Consider the following 18,609-nt stretch of genomic DNA (forward strand, 5'->3'; position numbering starts at 1 on the left):
AAGAGTGCCCTGTGAGGTAGGAGTGAAACCAGTGCAGGGGGGTGCTAGTGGTATTGACATTGGTGGTATAGTGGAGAGCATAGCTGTTTACCGAGCAGTTGTCTTGTTGAGTAACTATGACTTTTTATAAAGACTGGATAGTGTAGTGGTTTATTGCCACCTTTCATGTGGGAGACCTGGGTTCAAATCCCCTACATGAAAGGTAGTACCTCCAGTAGGGGTCCTCAGGCAAGACCCCTTTACCCTATCTGCCTGTGCTGTGGCGGGCAAGGAAACCAGACTGGAATTGTTCGTAAAGGCTGTTATTGGTGAAGTTGGAAGCAACATTTTTTCCTAGGATTTTTTAAAAGAAAGCAAGGTGAGAAATGGGGTGAAGGGTATTGAAATCATTGGGGTCAGAACCAGGTTTTTTCAGGAAGGGACTGACAGCTGCAGACTTGAAAAGAGCGGGAACAATTCCAGTGGACAGTGAGGAGTGGATAATGGCCAATATGAGGGGGAGCAGAGAGGGTAGGCAGAAGAAAGCTTGGACTTGCTGATGAGGTCCGAGATCACTGAGGGATGATGGAGATCAAAGCTGGAAAATGGTTGACAGGGCAGAAGAAGTTCAGAGGAGGGGAGGGGAGAGGTAGAAGAGCATAGGTGCTGGTGGATTTTGCTGACCTTGTCATTGAAAAACAGGAGGAGAGAGTTGCTAGTTTCGGAGGAGTAGAAGTCGGGGTGTAGGGAGTGGTGGTTGAAAGAAGCTGTTAAATACGGAAAAGAGAGTCTTGGTAATGCCTGTGTAATGGAAATTTTCATTTAGCCTTATGCTTGTGTCTCATTATGCGTAAATCACTTGTAAGATTTCTTTCCCAGGTATTAGATGCACAAGATGTTACAGTACAATATTTATTTTGTTACTTGTGAAACTTGGTCTACTTTTCCCAGGCATCACTTATAAGACTTAGAGACATAAGATGTTTCCAATCAAACATTTCTGTATTTCACTGTTCATTCTGTTTAGTGCACTCCTCGAGGCCGTCCAGCTCATCAAGAGATAAAAGGCATTTAACTTGCATAGTCTGATGCATAGACATTTTTTTTGTTCTCCTGTGTTCGGGTATAATATGACATGCACTGAAACTGTAATTCAGAACTACACTCTGACACAGGTGTTCTGTGTTGAAGTCTTGCTCTCTCTTGTACAGAGATCAGGATGGAACCAGGAAGCAGACTGAGCAAAGAAAACAGAGCGAGATTTGACAGGAGCAAGTGAGTTGAGAATGTTAGTAGGACCGTTGTTGTATTGGGTGGCAAGATCATCAGGGGTGGAAGAAGAGTCAAGGTGGCGATGTGGGAGGAGAGGGAGTCCAGATTAATGTCCTTGATATTGCGGAAAGAGATGACATGGGGTGGGTTGCAAATGGAGAGGCGGAGTGTGAAATTAAATGAGAGAAGGAAGTGGTCCGTAATATGGAGTTCATCAGCAGCACAGTTGGAGGGGGTGAGACCAGAGCAGCAATTTAAGTCCAGGGTGTGACCTTTTATGTGTGTGGGGAAGTCTGAGAACTGTTTGAAGTCAAAACTGTCAAGTGATGAAGAGAGGTCCATGGTGAGGGGAAGAGTAGTATTGTCCATATGTATATTGAAATCCACCAGCAGGATTACATAAGGTGAGAGAGTGGAGAGGTGGGTGAGAAGGGCAGAGAATTTGTTTCCAGACCAGCAAAAACCACACAAAGACATTGATGTGTGACATTATAGAGCAGCGAGGCAATGGTGCGCAGCCGGGCGGTGTGCTGAGCCGGTTGGTAGCATTCGCCAGATATCGCAGAAACACGGAGCAATGGCAGCACAAGTGAAGATCATCAAATGAAAAGGGAGGGTTAAAATCCCAGTTTAAATGAGAGACATTATCATCCCGACATTAACTGTATTCTTAAGTTTTTTACAGGAGACCTACTGGTACCCATCTGTGTCTACTAGTGTGCGTTCTTTTGTGTTGGCATTTACTGACTGTAAATGATCCAAAGCAACTCACTAACCTCCCACAGGAAAACTCCAGCCATTGCCTGTCCCTGGCCGCCAACGACCCCATAAAGCCTTTGACTTTGTCACCGGTCTTCCCCCATCTCAAGGTAACAACTATTTTGACCATCATAGATAATTTTTCTGAGGCTGCCGACCTCATCACACTAATAAAACTTCCTTCATCTGTAGAGACTGCCAAACAAACTATTAGTAAATCATGTTTTCAGGATTCAAGGGATACCTATCCATATCATTAGCAACCAAGGCCCCAAGTTCATCTCCCCATGTCTGGCATGCCTTATCCAACATGCTCGGAGTAAAGGTCAGTCTGTCTTCGGGTAATCATTCCCAGTCTAATGGTTAACCAGAAGAACCAAGCCAGGAATCAGAAACTGTAATATGCTGTGTGACTGTGGACCAAATTGTGGAACCAACCCTTATGTAGTGATTACCATCCCTGGGTATAATATGCACACAGCTCTCTCACTAGTTTAGCCACAGTTAAATCTCCATTTGAAAGCTCACTAGGTTACCAATCTCCCTTATTTCCATCCCAGGAGCATGACTTGGCCATTCTTTCCATTCAGTCTCATCTCAGCCATTGCCGCAGAGTCTGGAGGGAGACTCGTGAGGTCTTGCCAAAGTCTGTTGAAAGATCTTGAAGTTATGCTGACCAGCACCACTTCAGAGCTGGTCAAAAAAATCTGCCTCTCAATATCCCACACGGTACTGACTCCAAGAAACCCTCTGTGGTTCAGAGGGTCATTTAAAATTGACAAGATAAATAATTCAACCACGGTTCACCTCAAGTTACCCAAGACCCTCAGAGTTGGTGATGGGAATCGAGAACCTGCTCCCAGCAGTTAGATTCCGTGGAGTCGTTAATCTGCCTGCCTAATGATCCCATTTATAGGTTCTGATGAATGTCTGACGCATTTGTGTGATGACATCATGGGCGTGCTTCGTAGTTTGGCTCAGAATGTTTCCAACATGGTGTTGAGGCAGAAGCGCTCAAAAGTTTGGTAATATTTCACCAAAAAGGACAGTACTAGGGCTAGTTGCAACATGTGCAGAGCTTTGATCACATCAAAGCGGGGAAATACCTCCAACATGCTGAAAAATTTGAGCACACAGCATGCAATTACTTTGCACGAATGTAAAAGTGAGGGTTGCCACTCTTGACTGCATTCAAAACTTGAGAGCCCTGTAACGTAAAACTTCAGGTCCTGTTGATTGTAATAATGTTAGTGACATACTGTATGAATAATTTCCATCTGATATTAACATTTAGTTGACGAGGACTGCAAGAGTGAGGCAGGCTCAGAGGCAGGCTCAGAGGCAGGCTCAGAGGCAGGCTCAGAGGCAGGCTCCCGCATACCTGTAGCCTACCCTTTCATCGAGGCAGGGAAAAGTACAATGTCAGAGGCGAAAATAGATACAAATGTTGGTGCATACTTGAAATTAAAGTGTTACTGCAACCAAAGCCATTTGTACTATATATAACTGGATGAGAATCGATAAAGGAACCGAATCGATAAGCGATATTGATAATGGAACCAGAACTGCAGAACCTACTCAGAGTACACCCCACACTCCACATCTCCCAAATTAAGCTTATCTCCTCTGACACATGAGACATCTTTGGTGGGTCAGCAGATCAAGTCTTGCTCTAAAAGAAGAATTATTGGAATCATAACAAAAAGAAGGACAAGCACAGAGAGATGCATTTGCTTGAGTCAGAGCCCTACCTTAGCATCATAGCTTTGTCTGATGTGGGCAACATGCGGTGTACTGAGTCGCACAGTTAGCTCTCTCCTGGTGATAGCACAACGCTCTCTCAGCCTCAACACATCTGCAGGCAGCTGGCAGCCCAACATCACACAGTAGAGCAGAAAAACAGGATGCAAAATTAATATAGATAGCACCAGTGGATCCCAAGATAAAACATAGAAGACAGATTATTTCTTGAAGACTGGAATTTGGCTATTCATAAAACAACGCTGTACTTCTAAATCTAAACTTTTCACACATAACTGCCTATGTTTTCATACACAGATACAACTTCTCACAAAGTCACAACCGCCTTATATCCCCCCTACACTACTGCGATGTGTGGACCCATCCAAAGCCTTCTTTATTAATATTCTGTAAAAACAGAGTTAGATATGTCTTCTTCTTTAATGAGATCTTCGTCTCACTATGTATACCCCTTAATTGAACTATTCCCAGAGTTTTTGCAGCATTTCACAAAACATATGCGTGATGCAAAACATATGGATTCATACAGTATATGCCTCACTATGCATGTCCGATTGCTACATTCAGTAGCAACTAGGAATTCAAAATTTACAACTTCCTACTGGGAAAAATCCTAATAAAACAATCGGATTACCTAGACAGGAACTTGGGTAAGGTTAATCAACTTTGACTTAGTATTTTCTTAAATTTTCCATCATTTGCCCAGTAGACACTGCATGAAGAAAAAACATCAGTGGATCATTATGGGACTTATCTTTTTTTTTTTCTCAAAATTTTATCATTACTTAACCTTACATACTCATGACTTTATCCTCGAACCTGTTCTGACATATAGCACAGAAACTGGACACAGTATGGTTTTTCCTTAAAATCCAGTTTGAATTTAATTTAAAAGATAAAGCAATGGGGTAAAAGTTAAATTATAGTAGATTTAAGAACATTGTTAACAAAAAAATGACAACCCAGGGTTGAGATCAGGATGTAGAGTTGTAGTCTTACACTTCTCTGCAGCTTCCCACCTGCTGCTACCCCCCCAAAACTTAACTGAACAAAAACAGCAAACTATTAAATGTTGTTTGCTGAATATTAATTCAATTCAGTTTTATTTATATAGTGCCAAATTACAACAATTGTCACCTCAAGGCACTTAAATAATAGTCTATTTCAAGCCAATTGGAATTCAATTAATTGTAATCATAATCCAATGAAATCCAATTAAATAATTAAAAAATAATCCAATTCATTCATATAGAGCCAATTCAAAAACAATATCCTAGCTAAGGAAACCAACAGATTGGAAGGAAATAGAAGCAAAATGTTAAGAATACCCAATACAGAGTATTATAGGAGACAAAGAAACATACAAGAAGTTAAAAAGCAAAATAGATCTAATTGCAACATTTACATTGAAAACGTGGTTTAGGATGATTAAGACACACAAGATTAGAAAAGACACCAACTTATTAAAGTGGATTGCATATGACAGTCATTTTAAACCGAATATATATGACAAAGGATTTGAACGGTGGAAGACCAAGAGAGTTACAGCATGGTGTGTATTACAGAAAGATGGACAGCTGGAGAGTTTCCAAGAAATTAAAGAAAAGTATGACTTGGACAAACATGAATTCTATAGATACCTGCAACTCAGAAACTATTACAGAAAGGAAATCCAGATGGACCCCTCCAGAGAAGTGAATGGTCTGGTTCAAATTACAGTCAAAGCATACAAAGGAAACAAAATCAGAACTATATCTGAATTGTATAAATATATAATAAAAGACGCTCCACATCGGAACTGCACGGAAAGAACTGTGTGTCTGCTAGTGTAAGTTTTTTCTAAGCTTCTTGTCAAATTCAATATCTGTTGTTGAGAAAGTGATCGAAACCCATCCGTGGGTGAAACCTGTTGCCTCGTAGCCTCGGTTGGACCATCGCAAAGCAATCAGAATATTCAGGGGCTGTGAACGGGCGGTCACTCCCCTTACTGAAAACACTCGTTGGTTAACTCTCGGTGGGCGGTCTCAGCCTAGTTCAATTAACCAACACATGAACGGCTGTGCACAACATAAAGTAAGGGGTGGCGCCTGAAGCATCAGCGGCAGCCATTCTCGTGTGAAGACATTCTCGGGTAAAGACTAGCGTGTCTACCTGAACTTGTCCACCGAACAAGGCCACTGAACAAGGCAAACCTGTCCTACTTGCCTCATCCATGTCGCTCTGGCCTCACCATCTGCCTTTAATATGTGCCTCAAACCCATTCCTGTTGTCTCCGGCTCGCACAGAAGGTTTCACACAACCAAACACCACCGTAACCTTTACAACCTCCGCTCGCTAAAGCCCACTTCACTCTGTGACACACCCTTGTCTGTGGGGTTGTGGAATACATCAGCGGTAAACAAAGCAGATTTCATTATGGCTTATGCCAACCACCTGTCTCTTGACATCGTGGCTCTCACTGAAACCTGGATTAAGCCTGAGAACACAGCTACCCCGGCTGCACTTTCAACCAACCACTCATTCTCCCATACCTCTCGTACATCTGGGAGAGGTGGTAGAACGGGCATGCTCATTTCCAACAAATGGAAATAAAACCAACTGCTACCTGATGCTAAATACAATACCTTTGAATACCACGCCATCTTGGTAACTGCACCGGTCCAAATCTATATGATTGTCATATACTGGCCGCCAGGACTCAGTGACTTTCTAAATGAACTAGACACCTTGCTGTCTTCTATCCCGGAGCATGACTGTCCCATAATGGTCCTTGGTGACATGAACATCCACCTTGACAGTCCTAACTCTTCTGATTTTCTGACACTAATGCACTCGTTTGAGCTACAACTGCTCAGCAGTCCTCCGACCCATAAAGCTGGCAAAGTGCTAGATCTCGTTTTCTCAAGAAACTGTGCCACAGAGGCCCTATCTGTCGCACCTCTGCAGTTCTCTGACCACTGTTTCATTCAGTTCAGAGTGAGTCTCCCGAGAAGACCATCTGCTTCTAAACCTATGGTTTCCTTCCGCCGCAATCTCCACAACCTGTCGCCCACCCACTTCTCCTCCGTTGTTGCCTCCGCTCTTCCAACCTCCAGCACATTCTACTCCCTTCAGGTTTATGATGCCACGGTGTCCCTTTGCTCTACACTGAGCTCATCTCTGGATAGTCTGTGTCCTCTATCCACCAAACCCTCCCGATCCTCCCAGTCTCACCCCTGGCTTAATGATACTCTCCGAGCATTGCGCACCAATCTCAGAGCTGCCGAAAGGAAATGGCACAAGTCAAAAGATCCTGCAGATCTAGCTAAACTCCAGGCGCTACTGTCATCATTCGCATCCAGTGTTACTGATGAAAAAAAGTCTTTCTACATCAACAAGATTCATAGTACAACTGACACCCGGAAACTTTTTTCCACCTTCAAAACTCTACTTAATCCTCCGCCACCTGCTACCAATCTAACAGCAGACAGCTTTGCCTCATTTTTTACTGACAAAGTGGCAGCTATAAGCAAACAGTTTACTGAACCTTGTACCACAAAATCTGCATGCAGAGGTCCTACTGCATCATTTTCCTCATTTAGCCCTCTGACTCAGAGCAGTGTGTCTAAACTTCTCACATGAAGCCGTCCTACTACATGCCCGCTGGACCCCGTTCCTAATAATCTTCTCCAATCCATTGCTCCTACTGTAACTGCAGCAGTCACGGATGTGATTAATGCTTCACTGACATCAGGCACATTTCCTACCACATTCAAGCAAGCTCAGGTTACACCGCTGCTCAAGAAACCTTCCCTCCCTCCAACTCATGTGGAGAATTATCGGCTGGTCTCTCTCCTCCCATTTCTGTCTAAAATCATTGAAAAGGCAGTTTTTAAACAGGTCATCAAACCAACCATACACCACAGCATCTGCATCCAAACTGAATCCCTATCTCTTGCTCCATCAAAGGTTGCTAGAAACTTGGGTGTCATGATTGATGACCAACTAACCTTTATAGATCATGTTACCTCGGTTGCTCGTTCGTGCCGCTTTGCATTACTAAACATAAGAAAGATCAGACCATACCTAACCCAACAAGCCACCCAACTCCTGGTGCAGGTCATGGTCATCTCCCGCCTTGACTACTGCAATGCTCTCCTAACTAGTCTGCCAGCCTGTACTATGAAACCTCTGCAGATGGTCCAGAACGTGTCTGGTCTTCGATCAGCCTAAAGAACACACGTCACCCCTCTGTTCATTGAACTCCACTGGCTACCCTTAGCCGCCCGCATCAAATTCAAGTCACTGATGTTAGCTACAAAGTGCTAAATGGAACGGCTCCCATCTATTTGAATGCTCTTGCAAAGGCTTATGTCACAATTCGGTCCCTCCATTCGTCCCAGGATTGTCGTCTAGCAGTGCCTACACCACGCCTAAGACAATCCGAACTCTTTTCATGTGTCGTCCCACGATGGTGGAATGACCTACTGAGCGCTACCAGAACAGGGGCGTCCCTGTCTATCTTCAAGAAGCTCCTGAAAACCCAGCTCTTCAGAGAGCATCTCCTATCCCAGCACTTACCTTGTACTTCCCTACCCCCTCTATCTCTGCACTTTATCTTTCTGCACTTCCTTCTATGCCTGCACCCTATCTCTACTCTGTCACCTCTGACAGAGTCGGACTAGTGGGTTCCTTCTATGTAGTTTATTGTTAGCTGTTATATCTTCACTTGTAAGTCGCTTTGGATAAAAGCATCTGCTAAATACATAAACATAAACATAAAATACATTTAAAAAAATGGGAATCGGAATTTAAGATAAAAATAACAGACGAAGATTGGCAAAACATGTGGACATTGCACCATATATCAACCAGTTCGCGGCTCTGGAAGGAGTTCTCCTGGAAAAATCTGGTAAGTTTTTTTCATTACAACGAAGGTCAAAAGCAAACAATTAAACAGAAATATCCCCTGCTGTAGGGACTGTGGAGCGCTGAATGCAGATCACTCTCACGTTTTTTGGGACTGTGATTAAAATAACACAGTTGTGGAAAATGATACATATCACACTACTGGCAGTACTTGGCTACGCAGTCCCTTTGTCATGTCCAATACTATATTTTTGTAGTCTATATGAAGGAAATGTACAGCACAAAGACAGATATTTAATCAAGATTCTATTAATAGCTGGTAAGAAAGCTATTACAAAGAAATTGGGTAAGCAAGACCCGCCTACGCAAGATCAATGGTTGGACATTATAGAGGGAATTTATGTGATGGAAAGGTTGACTCACAGACTTCACCTACTGGAAACACAATTCCAAGAGAAATGGGTAAAAATTTACTGTTTACACCAGACAGAGACAAACATCTCAGAAAGGACAGTCGACTGAATAAGACGATGAAAAATACAGCAGCTTTGGAAGGATAGAACTTAAACTTGCTTTTCATACACACCCACCCACCCATTTATTTATTTTTGTTTGCTTTTTCCTTCTTAAGTTATCATTACAGTTCTTATGTACAGTGTACTGTTTGATGTGTGTTCTTATAAAAATGAAAAAGCTTCAATAAAACTTCAAGTGGAAAAAAAAAAGATTAAGCATAAAGTAGGGTTTCCTACTTTGACAAGTGGCTAACATGGTAAATAGTTTGCACTTACGCACCTTTTTACATTAGCTTATTTCATAAAAACTTCATAAATGATTATAATATATCACCCATTCACACACAGCTGTCATGAAAGGTTCTTCTTGTGCAATTTGCATCCTGTCCAAAGACAGTCAATATCAGGAGAGGCAGTGGATCGAACTGCAAACCTTAAAATGAGGGGGTTTGAGTGCTCCCTGGATCATGACAGCTGTGTTGTTGGGTATGTAAGCCCCTGGTAGTGTCTTTGTGGCACACTGGTCTCAGGGGAGGAGTGAGACCAAGGTCAATTCAAGACCTTGATGGAGTGACAACAAAATAGAACAGATAAACTAAAATGAACTGGGTGCACTCCCCCCCCCATACTTTCCATGTTCTTTTCAAAACTTATCCAGTCCTGGAAATTAAAACATACTTTCCATACTACTGCAATGAAAAATATATATTTTGCATGAAAAACAAAGAGTATAATCTGCTAGACATCCTCGTAGAAAATTTTAGCAACCAGAGCAAGCAAAATGAAACTTTATCTGCAGAAACTACAGTTTATGTACGGACTTCACTCTGATCTTTGCATTATTCCACAGGTTTAATGCTCACTGAAATGGCAAAAGCTACATTACACTCACCAAACAGCTTGTAAGCCCAAGTTCCACCTGCATGAGCTACAGCACTAAACTCTTTTTCTTTTTTATGTATATCAATATGTGCAACTGTTCCTATTATGATAGTCAGGGACTTTCTTCTTTGCTTTGTAGATCTCAGATTCCCTTGTTTAAGATCTTTGTAAATACCATCATTTATATTGAATTTAATTATAGAAGACAAGACACATACCTTGTGTATCAGCAGATCTCGTCCATGCAGACACTTTCACAATCACTTTTCTAAACTTCTCATAACTTCTCCAGGACACTGAGAGGCATACTGAGACTTATCATAAACCTTATACCATCTCCACACTCACAGCTTACTCAAATATCTTGTTTTCAAAACTTATGAGCAGAGTTGATAAAGTTCAACAGACAAGTAGCATATGGTGACAGATGCAGAAGACAGAAGTGCTGACAGGGCGAGGGACAGCCAGAAATAATTCACTTCCTCTTTTCATCAAACCGGGTTTCATTTACACTGTACATTAACTTTTGAGAAGTGGCTGTTTACCCCCAAGCAAAAGGATTTTCTTTTAGTTAAATGGATTTTATTAGTATAATCTCAAATTTAAACTTACAGACTAATGGGTTTTATTAGAGTCCCTTTAAAACTTCCTATCACCTCAAAGTTATTTTAAATTATGAACTCACAGAATTATCACCAACTTTATAGTTCCTCTCAGCTCTCCACAATGTTTTGCCTACTTTCACTTCATGGTTCTAGATTTATGAACCGTATTCACAGTGTTTGGGTTCAGTCTCAATGCTGTGTTCACGACTTCTTCTGTTGCATCCATGTAGCTGAAATGCTGTATATTCTCCTTTATGCCTTCAACAATATACTGAATGAATTGTAATGAAGAAAATAAACAACATATTTAAAAAATATTACATGTAAACAGTTTATTGGTCCTTTATCTATAAAGCCCTTTGCAGAAAATTTTAACAAAGAAAAATGGCCAGGAATTGTCAGCCTTCAGTTTGGTGGACAACCATTTTACTATGTGATCCAGAGCTGCTCCCTGTAACATGTTTTCCAAATAGAAAAAAAACATTGGAACTACATTGGAAAAACATTGGAAAACAACTGGAACTACTATGAGAAGTCCCAGAAAGTACAGATGGATGCCTCCACAACCACCTGAATCATTGACTATCTGACAAACAGAGCACAGTTTGTGAAGGATTGCGTATCTGAGAAGGTGGTGAGCAGCACTGCAGGACCACAGGGGAGTGTACTCTCACTGTTTCTCTTCACTCTGTACACCTCAGACTTCCAGTACAACTCAGAGTCATGTCATCTATAGAAATACTCTGATGACTCTGCAGCTGTTGGTTGTTTTTCAGTTATGAACAAGAGGCTGTGCAGGGAACTGGTTAATCACTTTATGGCATGGTGTGGGAACAAATACTGTCTCCATCCAAGAAGAAGAGGTGGAGGTGGTTGAGGACTACAGATAACTGGGAGTTTACCCAGACTGCAAACTGGACTGGAAATGCAACACTGAAGCTGTCTGCATACAGAGACATAACAGACTGTACTTCTTAAGGAAGCTTCAGTGTCTGTACCAAAATGTTGCATATCTTCTACAAGTCAGTGGTGGAGAGTACAATCAGCTTGCAAGCATCTGTTAGAGCAGAAGCATCAGAGCCAGAAACTTATAAAGATAGCTGGGGACTGCTTTGGGGCCCCTGGAGCTGATTGTTAAAAGAAGAATGCTGCACAAGTTGATGAACTTAAAGAATAACACTGATCATACTCTAAACAGCATTGTGTTGGAAAAAAAGCGTGTTCAGTGAGAGGCTTCTTCAAATATACCATGACACAGAAAGTTACAGGTCCTTACAGGTTCTTCAAGCAGCTATAACTCTACATAATCACATTCACAATTCAAATCACATCTCAAAACTTTTCTTTTTAGATCTGCTTTTAATGTCCTGTGTCATGTACTTAAGTATTCTGATTTTATGTTTTTAGTCTCATACTTGTAAAGTGTCTGAGGTTTTTTTAATAGCGCTATACAAATAAATGTATTATTATTATTATTATAATAACTGACGAGGGGTTGCAACCTGTCATAATACTTATGCCTTATTTTATTAAATACATTTTTCTGACTCCAACAAAACTGTTACCATTGATAATAAAGCAGTAAAAAATAAAGAAACTAAAACTGTATTTTATCAGAAATAAATTACATCATGATTGTACTGTAATAATGTTACATGATTTCTAGTATGGAATTAAAAGAAGGCAAATATCTCAACATATTGTTAAAGGGAAGCCTTAGTCTAGACCTAATCGTAAAATTCACAGAAATATTTTGAGGACGCCTTGATCTACAGGTTATTCATATTTAAAGACACTGTAAATGAATTACCTTGCTGCTGCTGGATGGAGAAAACGTCCCACTATCAGAAAGCTGCTCGTAACTCTCAAACTCACTGGAGCTCCAGCTGTTGGTTTCATGATGATCAGGTTTTTGGATATCTTCATATATGTCATCTTCAACTACACATATAAAAACCAACAGATAATTCTGCATAGCTTCTCATAATGTGGTCAATAACCTGGATTCGTTTCATTAGAACTGTGAACTATACTGTTTTAAAAATGATGTGATGGTTTGCAGAAGTTCCTTTATATTTCTAATACCGTCTACTGGTGGCTGTGGGTTCTCAGGGGGCACATCATCATAAATGGCCACCGTGTCTCTGGAGCCATTTTCTGGAATGTAGGTGGCTGTGCTCTGGTTGACAAGTCCATCTGCAGCAGCTGAAGTGTGATATGCAGTCTGCAGACTGACTGAGGAAGACATCTCAATGTTCCTCTGTGGACTACCCCCACTGAATACACAGGTGGACTTGCCCAGGTCATCTTTTGGCATTAAAGTAGACTGCCCTGAAAAATAATACAAAAGCTCTGGTGTAACTACCATAGTGTTTTCATGGTGGATCATGGTGTAGAGTAGTGTAGTATTTTCATTTTGTTTGGAAAACCTGCATCCAATACACTTTCCTTTAAGTTTTTGTTCTTTTCACTTTTTTGTGAACTGTAATATCTTGAACCTGTCACAAGATTTCTCAAAATTAATTAAACAGAGCTGAAAAGTGAATTACATTAAAATTATCTCAAGAGAAGTGGTATCAAGAAAAGCATGCCCTGACTTCATAATTTAAAGTGCGGACTCAAGACTGATGACTCATTGTTCTAATCAGTACATTAACATGGTTTATGTGATTCAACTGTACTAATTACATATGTTTTGGGGCAGAAGACACTATGGGAGAGAGCAGAGCCTTGACACTGCTAACACCACATATTATTCAGGCTCAGAATGTTCTCTGTCAAGGTGATAACTGAAGTTGTTGTGGCAATCTCACACAGAGTGGTGCCTGACAGAGACTGGGTTTAGGCCTCAAAGGTACAGAATGATATCAGAAAGTATAAGAGGATCTCACAAGCTGTTGTCATTGGGAATTCTGTGTATGCTGCCATGTAGTATGTTTCTATGTTGTTCCTGTTAATAAATTCCCCTTAAGAGGCTGAAAAAATGAGTCTGACTACTCTTTTCTCCACAACAACACTTAGAGAGGGAGCAAACATAGGTTAGATTAATTAAGTCATAATAAGACATTAATCAACAATCTACTTTTTTGCATAACAAATATTTACTAATATTTACTGGGTATAAGTGTGTAAGTTTAACCCCCATAAAGAAATCATGAAATTGTTCTTTTACTCCACTACTGAAGAATATGTTGTACATGACTTGTCTCATATCTTGTTTAGGGATCTTTTTTTCCTTTTTATGCATGTAGACCCCTCCAAGGATACATTGAATACAATGTCAATACATGTCATTGTCCTCAACTTTTGTTCATATAATTGAAAATGTTTTCAAAATAATACTCAATCTCAATATTTCTGGAGTTACTTTCAACCTTCTGTTGTGTGGTCTAGTCTTTTTTTCTATTGATTGACAGTGGCATGTTTTATTGGTTTTATTATTGCATGAATTGTGGACTTTTACATTGGTATTGTGAACTGGATCAGGGTTGACTGATTGGGTGACACCCCCCAGCGCATGATTGGCGCTGTGGACAAGTGCTGGGATTTTTAATTGCGGACAGGTAAGCCGAGAGGAAAGCAGGGCATGGGAGCAGGCATGCATGAGGGGTGCACCAGACGCCAGTCGAGGTGGATGGCAGGTCCAAGTCCATATTGACTCTGAAGGAAAACTGTTACGGGACACAGGCTGACTTAGGAATCCACGACGAGAGACCGGACATGTGTGGGAGAACAAGCAAGGAGGCTGGAGAGGACGTGGTTCAACGCCTATAAGATAATAAGTAAAGGAACATGAACCAAGTGATTACCCACCATCAGTGGTGTTGTGTGTGTGTGTAGTCTATCACCCCCCAGTGCCATCCGATGAGTGCATGCTCTCTATCCCCCACAGCAACCACTTGGGGAAAATCGGTGTGGAGCTGCAGTACCGGAGCACGGGAACAGACAGTTACAATATTGTATAAAGCCGTCATGGCGCGCAGGCTGGCTTAATGAGGCCACGATGAAGGACGACTGGACGAGCATGGGAGGATGAGTCAGGATGTCGGAGAAAACGGTTCCAGGCCTACGGAACGACGACCCCTTGGAGAGGGACCAGTGTGGAGCTGTAGTGCCGGAACAAGGGAACAGACAGATGTGGGGCTTCCCTCCACCTTGGTTTATTTTATTTTTCTTTTGTGACTCGCAATCCACTTTTAATTCATTTTAGTTAAAAAAGTGCCCTTTTTTGTTTCTTACTGTTTAAATAACAGTATACGGCAAAGGTGCTCTTTCGTAACAGCAGATAACATTAGGAAGGGAAATGAAAGTCCACGGTTAAAAGGCTAATCAGGCTGTAACAGTGCCCACAGGAGGGCCCCCTAACCGAGAATATGTACTGCCTGTCCCAGCCGATGGCTGTGTAAAGCAGGAGTTGAACCCAAATACAGACTTTCTGTACACAACAGTACAACAGTACACAAAGATACTGTAGTAGCAAGGTGAAAACAGTTTATTAGAATGAAGTGGATTGTGGGCGGTGGTCCTTGTCCAGACAGGAAACACTGAGGGAGATGAAAAACGTGAGAGGAGTGCTCAGAGCTGTAGTTAGTATGTCCAGTGTAATTCTCCGATCTTACAGGTTATCCAGAATGTCCAGGGTAGGAGAGGCAGTCAGTGGTTGCGGGCTGGTGTGTGTAGTCCAGGACTGGAGGGACGAGCAGGCAGTAGGCAAGAGGAGGCTTGTCAACAGAGGTACGAGACAACAGAATCCGCTGTGAGGGAGGGCCGCTTTGGTGACCAGGCATGAGATAAAACACTGGATATGGTAAAAATGTGAAACAAAGGACAACACTAGTTCAATAGTTACAGCATAAAGCAAGCACATAGGAAGGGCCGTCTTTACCACGAAAGTAGTGTGGTAATCTGGCGGAGACTGGTTCTCCTGCAGCTCCTTTTGAGGCCATCTCATAATGACAACAAATGAATCACAGGTGTGCCTGCAGGAGCAACACAGACTCCGACCTGGACTTCCTTGAAGCCTGCTTAGCCCTGCCTGAAACTCAGAATAGGAAAAACAAACACCAAAACACGACAACCATGACACTGCCAGAGCTATGGGGGATGGTCATTCACTGCGATCATGCTTCCATAGTCTCCTGCCCTTCTGCGATGCAGAAAGTTTCAGTCTGCATCCAGGAAAGGCTTTAGTGGCCTCCTATTAAGAAATATGTTTTTGATTATGTTGCCGCCTGTTTAGTCTGTGCCCAACAGAAATAACCCAATGCCCCACCAGCTGGTCTTCTACACCACTTCCAGTCCCACACTGACCAGGGTCAGACATCTCTATGGATTTAATTACAGACTTGCCTTCTATGCAAGGTAAAACAACCATACTGACAGTGGTGAATCAGTTTTCTAAAATAGTGAAATTCATTATCCTTCCTAAGTTGCCATTTGCCTAGGAAAAAGCTGAGGTCCTACTAACTAATGTATTCAGACATTTTGGGCTTCCTAGATATTCTGTCTGACCAGGGCCCGCAGTTTGTGGCCCCACTCAGGGAGGCTTTCTGCCAGCTGGTGGGGGCTAAAGACAGCCTCACATCCGGGTACCACCAAAAAAGCAAAGGGTAGACCAAGAAGTCTAACCAAGACCAAGAGATGGGCCTCTGGTGCATCACAGCCCCAAACCCAGCCTGGTCCAAGATGCTTCATTAGGTGGGATTCACACTCTCCTGTCAGTCTTCATTCGATTGACTCCCTTTGAGGTAATTTTGACTGCCAGCTTCCATTGTTCTTGGTCTGGGAAAAGAGATGAACGTACCTTCTTCTGCTGCCATGGTCTACAGGTGTCGAGGGATGTAGTTCAATGCTAGAAATACTCTTCTGCATTCATCAGAGACTTACAAAAATTCTGCTGACTATCATCGTCGCTCTGCACCTTGCTACTCCAGGATAGAAGGTTTGGCTCTCCACAAATAACTTACCTCTGAGAGTGGAATCTTGTAAATTGGCTCAATGAGTCTTTCCTCCTTTTCCATTATCTACAGTTATTAAGTGTTTTGCTGTCAGACTGAAGCTGCCCAGGTCCTCCCACATCCATCCTGCCTACCACGTCAGCGGCATCAAACTTTCTCCCAACACATCATGGACCCCCAGCTTATCAAAGACTTTCACAGGAATACCCGGTAGCATCACAGTGTCTGTTTGTAAGTTCAGTTTAGTTTTTTACCTGTCTTATTTTGAAATGTCAGTCTATCCCCACTTTCTGTTTAGGTGTGTTTACCTCTCCACTCTTATTGACTACACCTGTGACTCATTGTTTCCCTCTCCTTGTGTATTTAAGCTGTCTTCCCGTTCCCTTCTGTGCTATATCGTCTTGTCAGTTTCTCTTAGCATTCTAGAGTTCTAGCATTCATGAGTGTTCCTAGAAAATTATTCTTAATAGCTTTTTTGACCATGATTTTTCTCTAGCGATTTTAGTACCTCTGCCCTGTGAATTGGATTTACTGGTTTTGACCCTTAGACTGAATAAATAGCTTTGTACTTTCCTTGGCAAGTCTTGTACTTTTGAGTCCCACTTTTCTGATAGTGATCGAACTTATGATTGAAACTGTCACTATATGATCAAAACCCATTTTCCTCCCTCCCTATGAGGACTTTGTGGCTTAAAGAAAATGCTAAAAAATGACATATACTCTAAGGTGGAACCACCATTATGGGTCTTAGTTTCGAAACCCAGGTTAATACAGTTTTTTTTTTTTTTTTATTTGTTTGGAGAGCTTCCAGCTCGCTCAAACAGAGACTTTTGAACTAATGTTGTCTTATTTTCTAATAAAAGCTTTGCTGCCTTTAGGGGAAAACATATTTAAATGCATCCCAAAGTCAACAACTGAAGAACAGGTTTAACACAGTGTAACACTTGTGACCTGTTGAGACTGGCATAATGATATTCAAAATTATACAAACTTTAGTGATCTTTTGGTAATGTCACAAGCATGTTCAAACTATTGGCAGGAATCATTGTACGTTACTCTTCAGGAAGTATAAATCCTTCTATGGTTGTTGCTGGAATAAACACACACTACTATAGGGACTAAACTAACAGGAGGAGTTGTGAGTTCAGGAATACGCAGGGGTATAGCGCACAGCATAATTTGCTGCCACTGACGCTAGTTGTTTGGTGAAACTGGCTGTGTGTCACTGGAAATTGCAGCAAGTTTGGTAGTTGGCAGAAAAATGCAAAGAAATTAATGAGAGCATGCTGAAATACAGCAACTGTCCTCTGATTCAAGCTAAACACCACCACAGCTAGCAACACAGGAATGTTAGGTACCTTTGTTTAATCGGTGAGTGAGCTCTGAAACCACACTGAGCCACTCCTTGGCTTTATGTGATGTCTGGGCTGTCCAGTTGGAAGCAAACATAAAAACATTCTCACTTTATTGAACATACATACAGAAGCCAGCTCTGGTTCAGAGATAGATGTGAGTGCTACATGAGACATGACAGGTTGTGTTGTTACATACTGGTCTTCATATTTTTCTTACCTTCATAAATAGTGCAGGTTTTCCAGAAACTCTCAGACTCTGCAGTCACTCCCAGCTCAGACGAGATGGAACATCTGCAAAAAGCATTTTAAACATCTAAAGGTAATTCAAAGAACTTGTCATATTTATAACTTGAATATGTTCACAACGGCAGTTTCTAGGTGACAAAAGTTCTTCTGTGCTGTTAAATGTGTTCATGAGACATATCTACGTGGGAGGTTGTTGCGCTCACTTTTGTTGATTAATTAAACTCCAAAACTTCTCAATGAATTATATAGTTAGTCTAGATGTTATTTCCTTGGCTTCTAGTTCTACAGTGAGGAGCCTTGGAGTTATTTTTGACCAGAATTTATCATTTGACGCACATATAAAACTGGTTTCTAGGACTGCCTTCTTTCACCTTCGTAATATTGTTAAAATCAGGAACATCCTGTCTCAGGGTGATGCAGAGAAACTAGT

The 18,609-nt window shown here is 41.6% G+C and overlaps 1 protein-coding gene across 1 annotated transcript in view; it reads right to left on the reverse strand.

Annotated features, from left to right (window-relative positions):
• LOC140271988 (rho guanine nucleotide exchange factor 10-like protein) overlaps positions 1-18,609 on the reverse strand; it is a 68,661-nt gene that overhangs the window by 47,771 nt on the left and 2,281 nt on the right. The window contains exons 3-6 of the mRNA XM_072367288.1: positions 18,151-18,224; positions 12,707-12,952; positions 12,432-12,562; positions 3,762-3,875 (exon numbers count right to left, since the gene is read on the reverse strand). Of these exons, the coding sequence (XP_072223389.1) occupies positions 3,762-3,875; positions 12,432-12,562; positions 12,707-12,952; positions 18,151-18,224 (565 nt within the window). The remainder of the gene's footprint in view (positions 1-3,761; positions 3,876-12,431; positions 12,563-12,706; positions 12,953-18,150; positions 18,225-18,609) is intronic.

The sequence above is a fragment of the Leuresthes tenuis genome, unplaced genomic scaffold (assembly GCF_036924035.1).
Source record: "Leuresthes tenuis unplaced genomic scaffold, fLeuTen1.0.hap1 SCAF_16, whole genome shotgun sequence".
Classification (NCBI taxonomy): domain Eukaryota; kingdom Metazoa; phylum Chordata; class Actinopteri; order Atheriniformes; family Atherinopsidae; genus Leuresthes; species Leuresthes tenuis.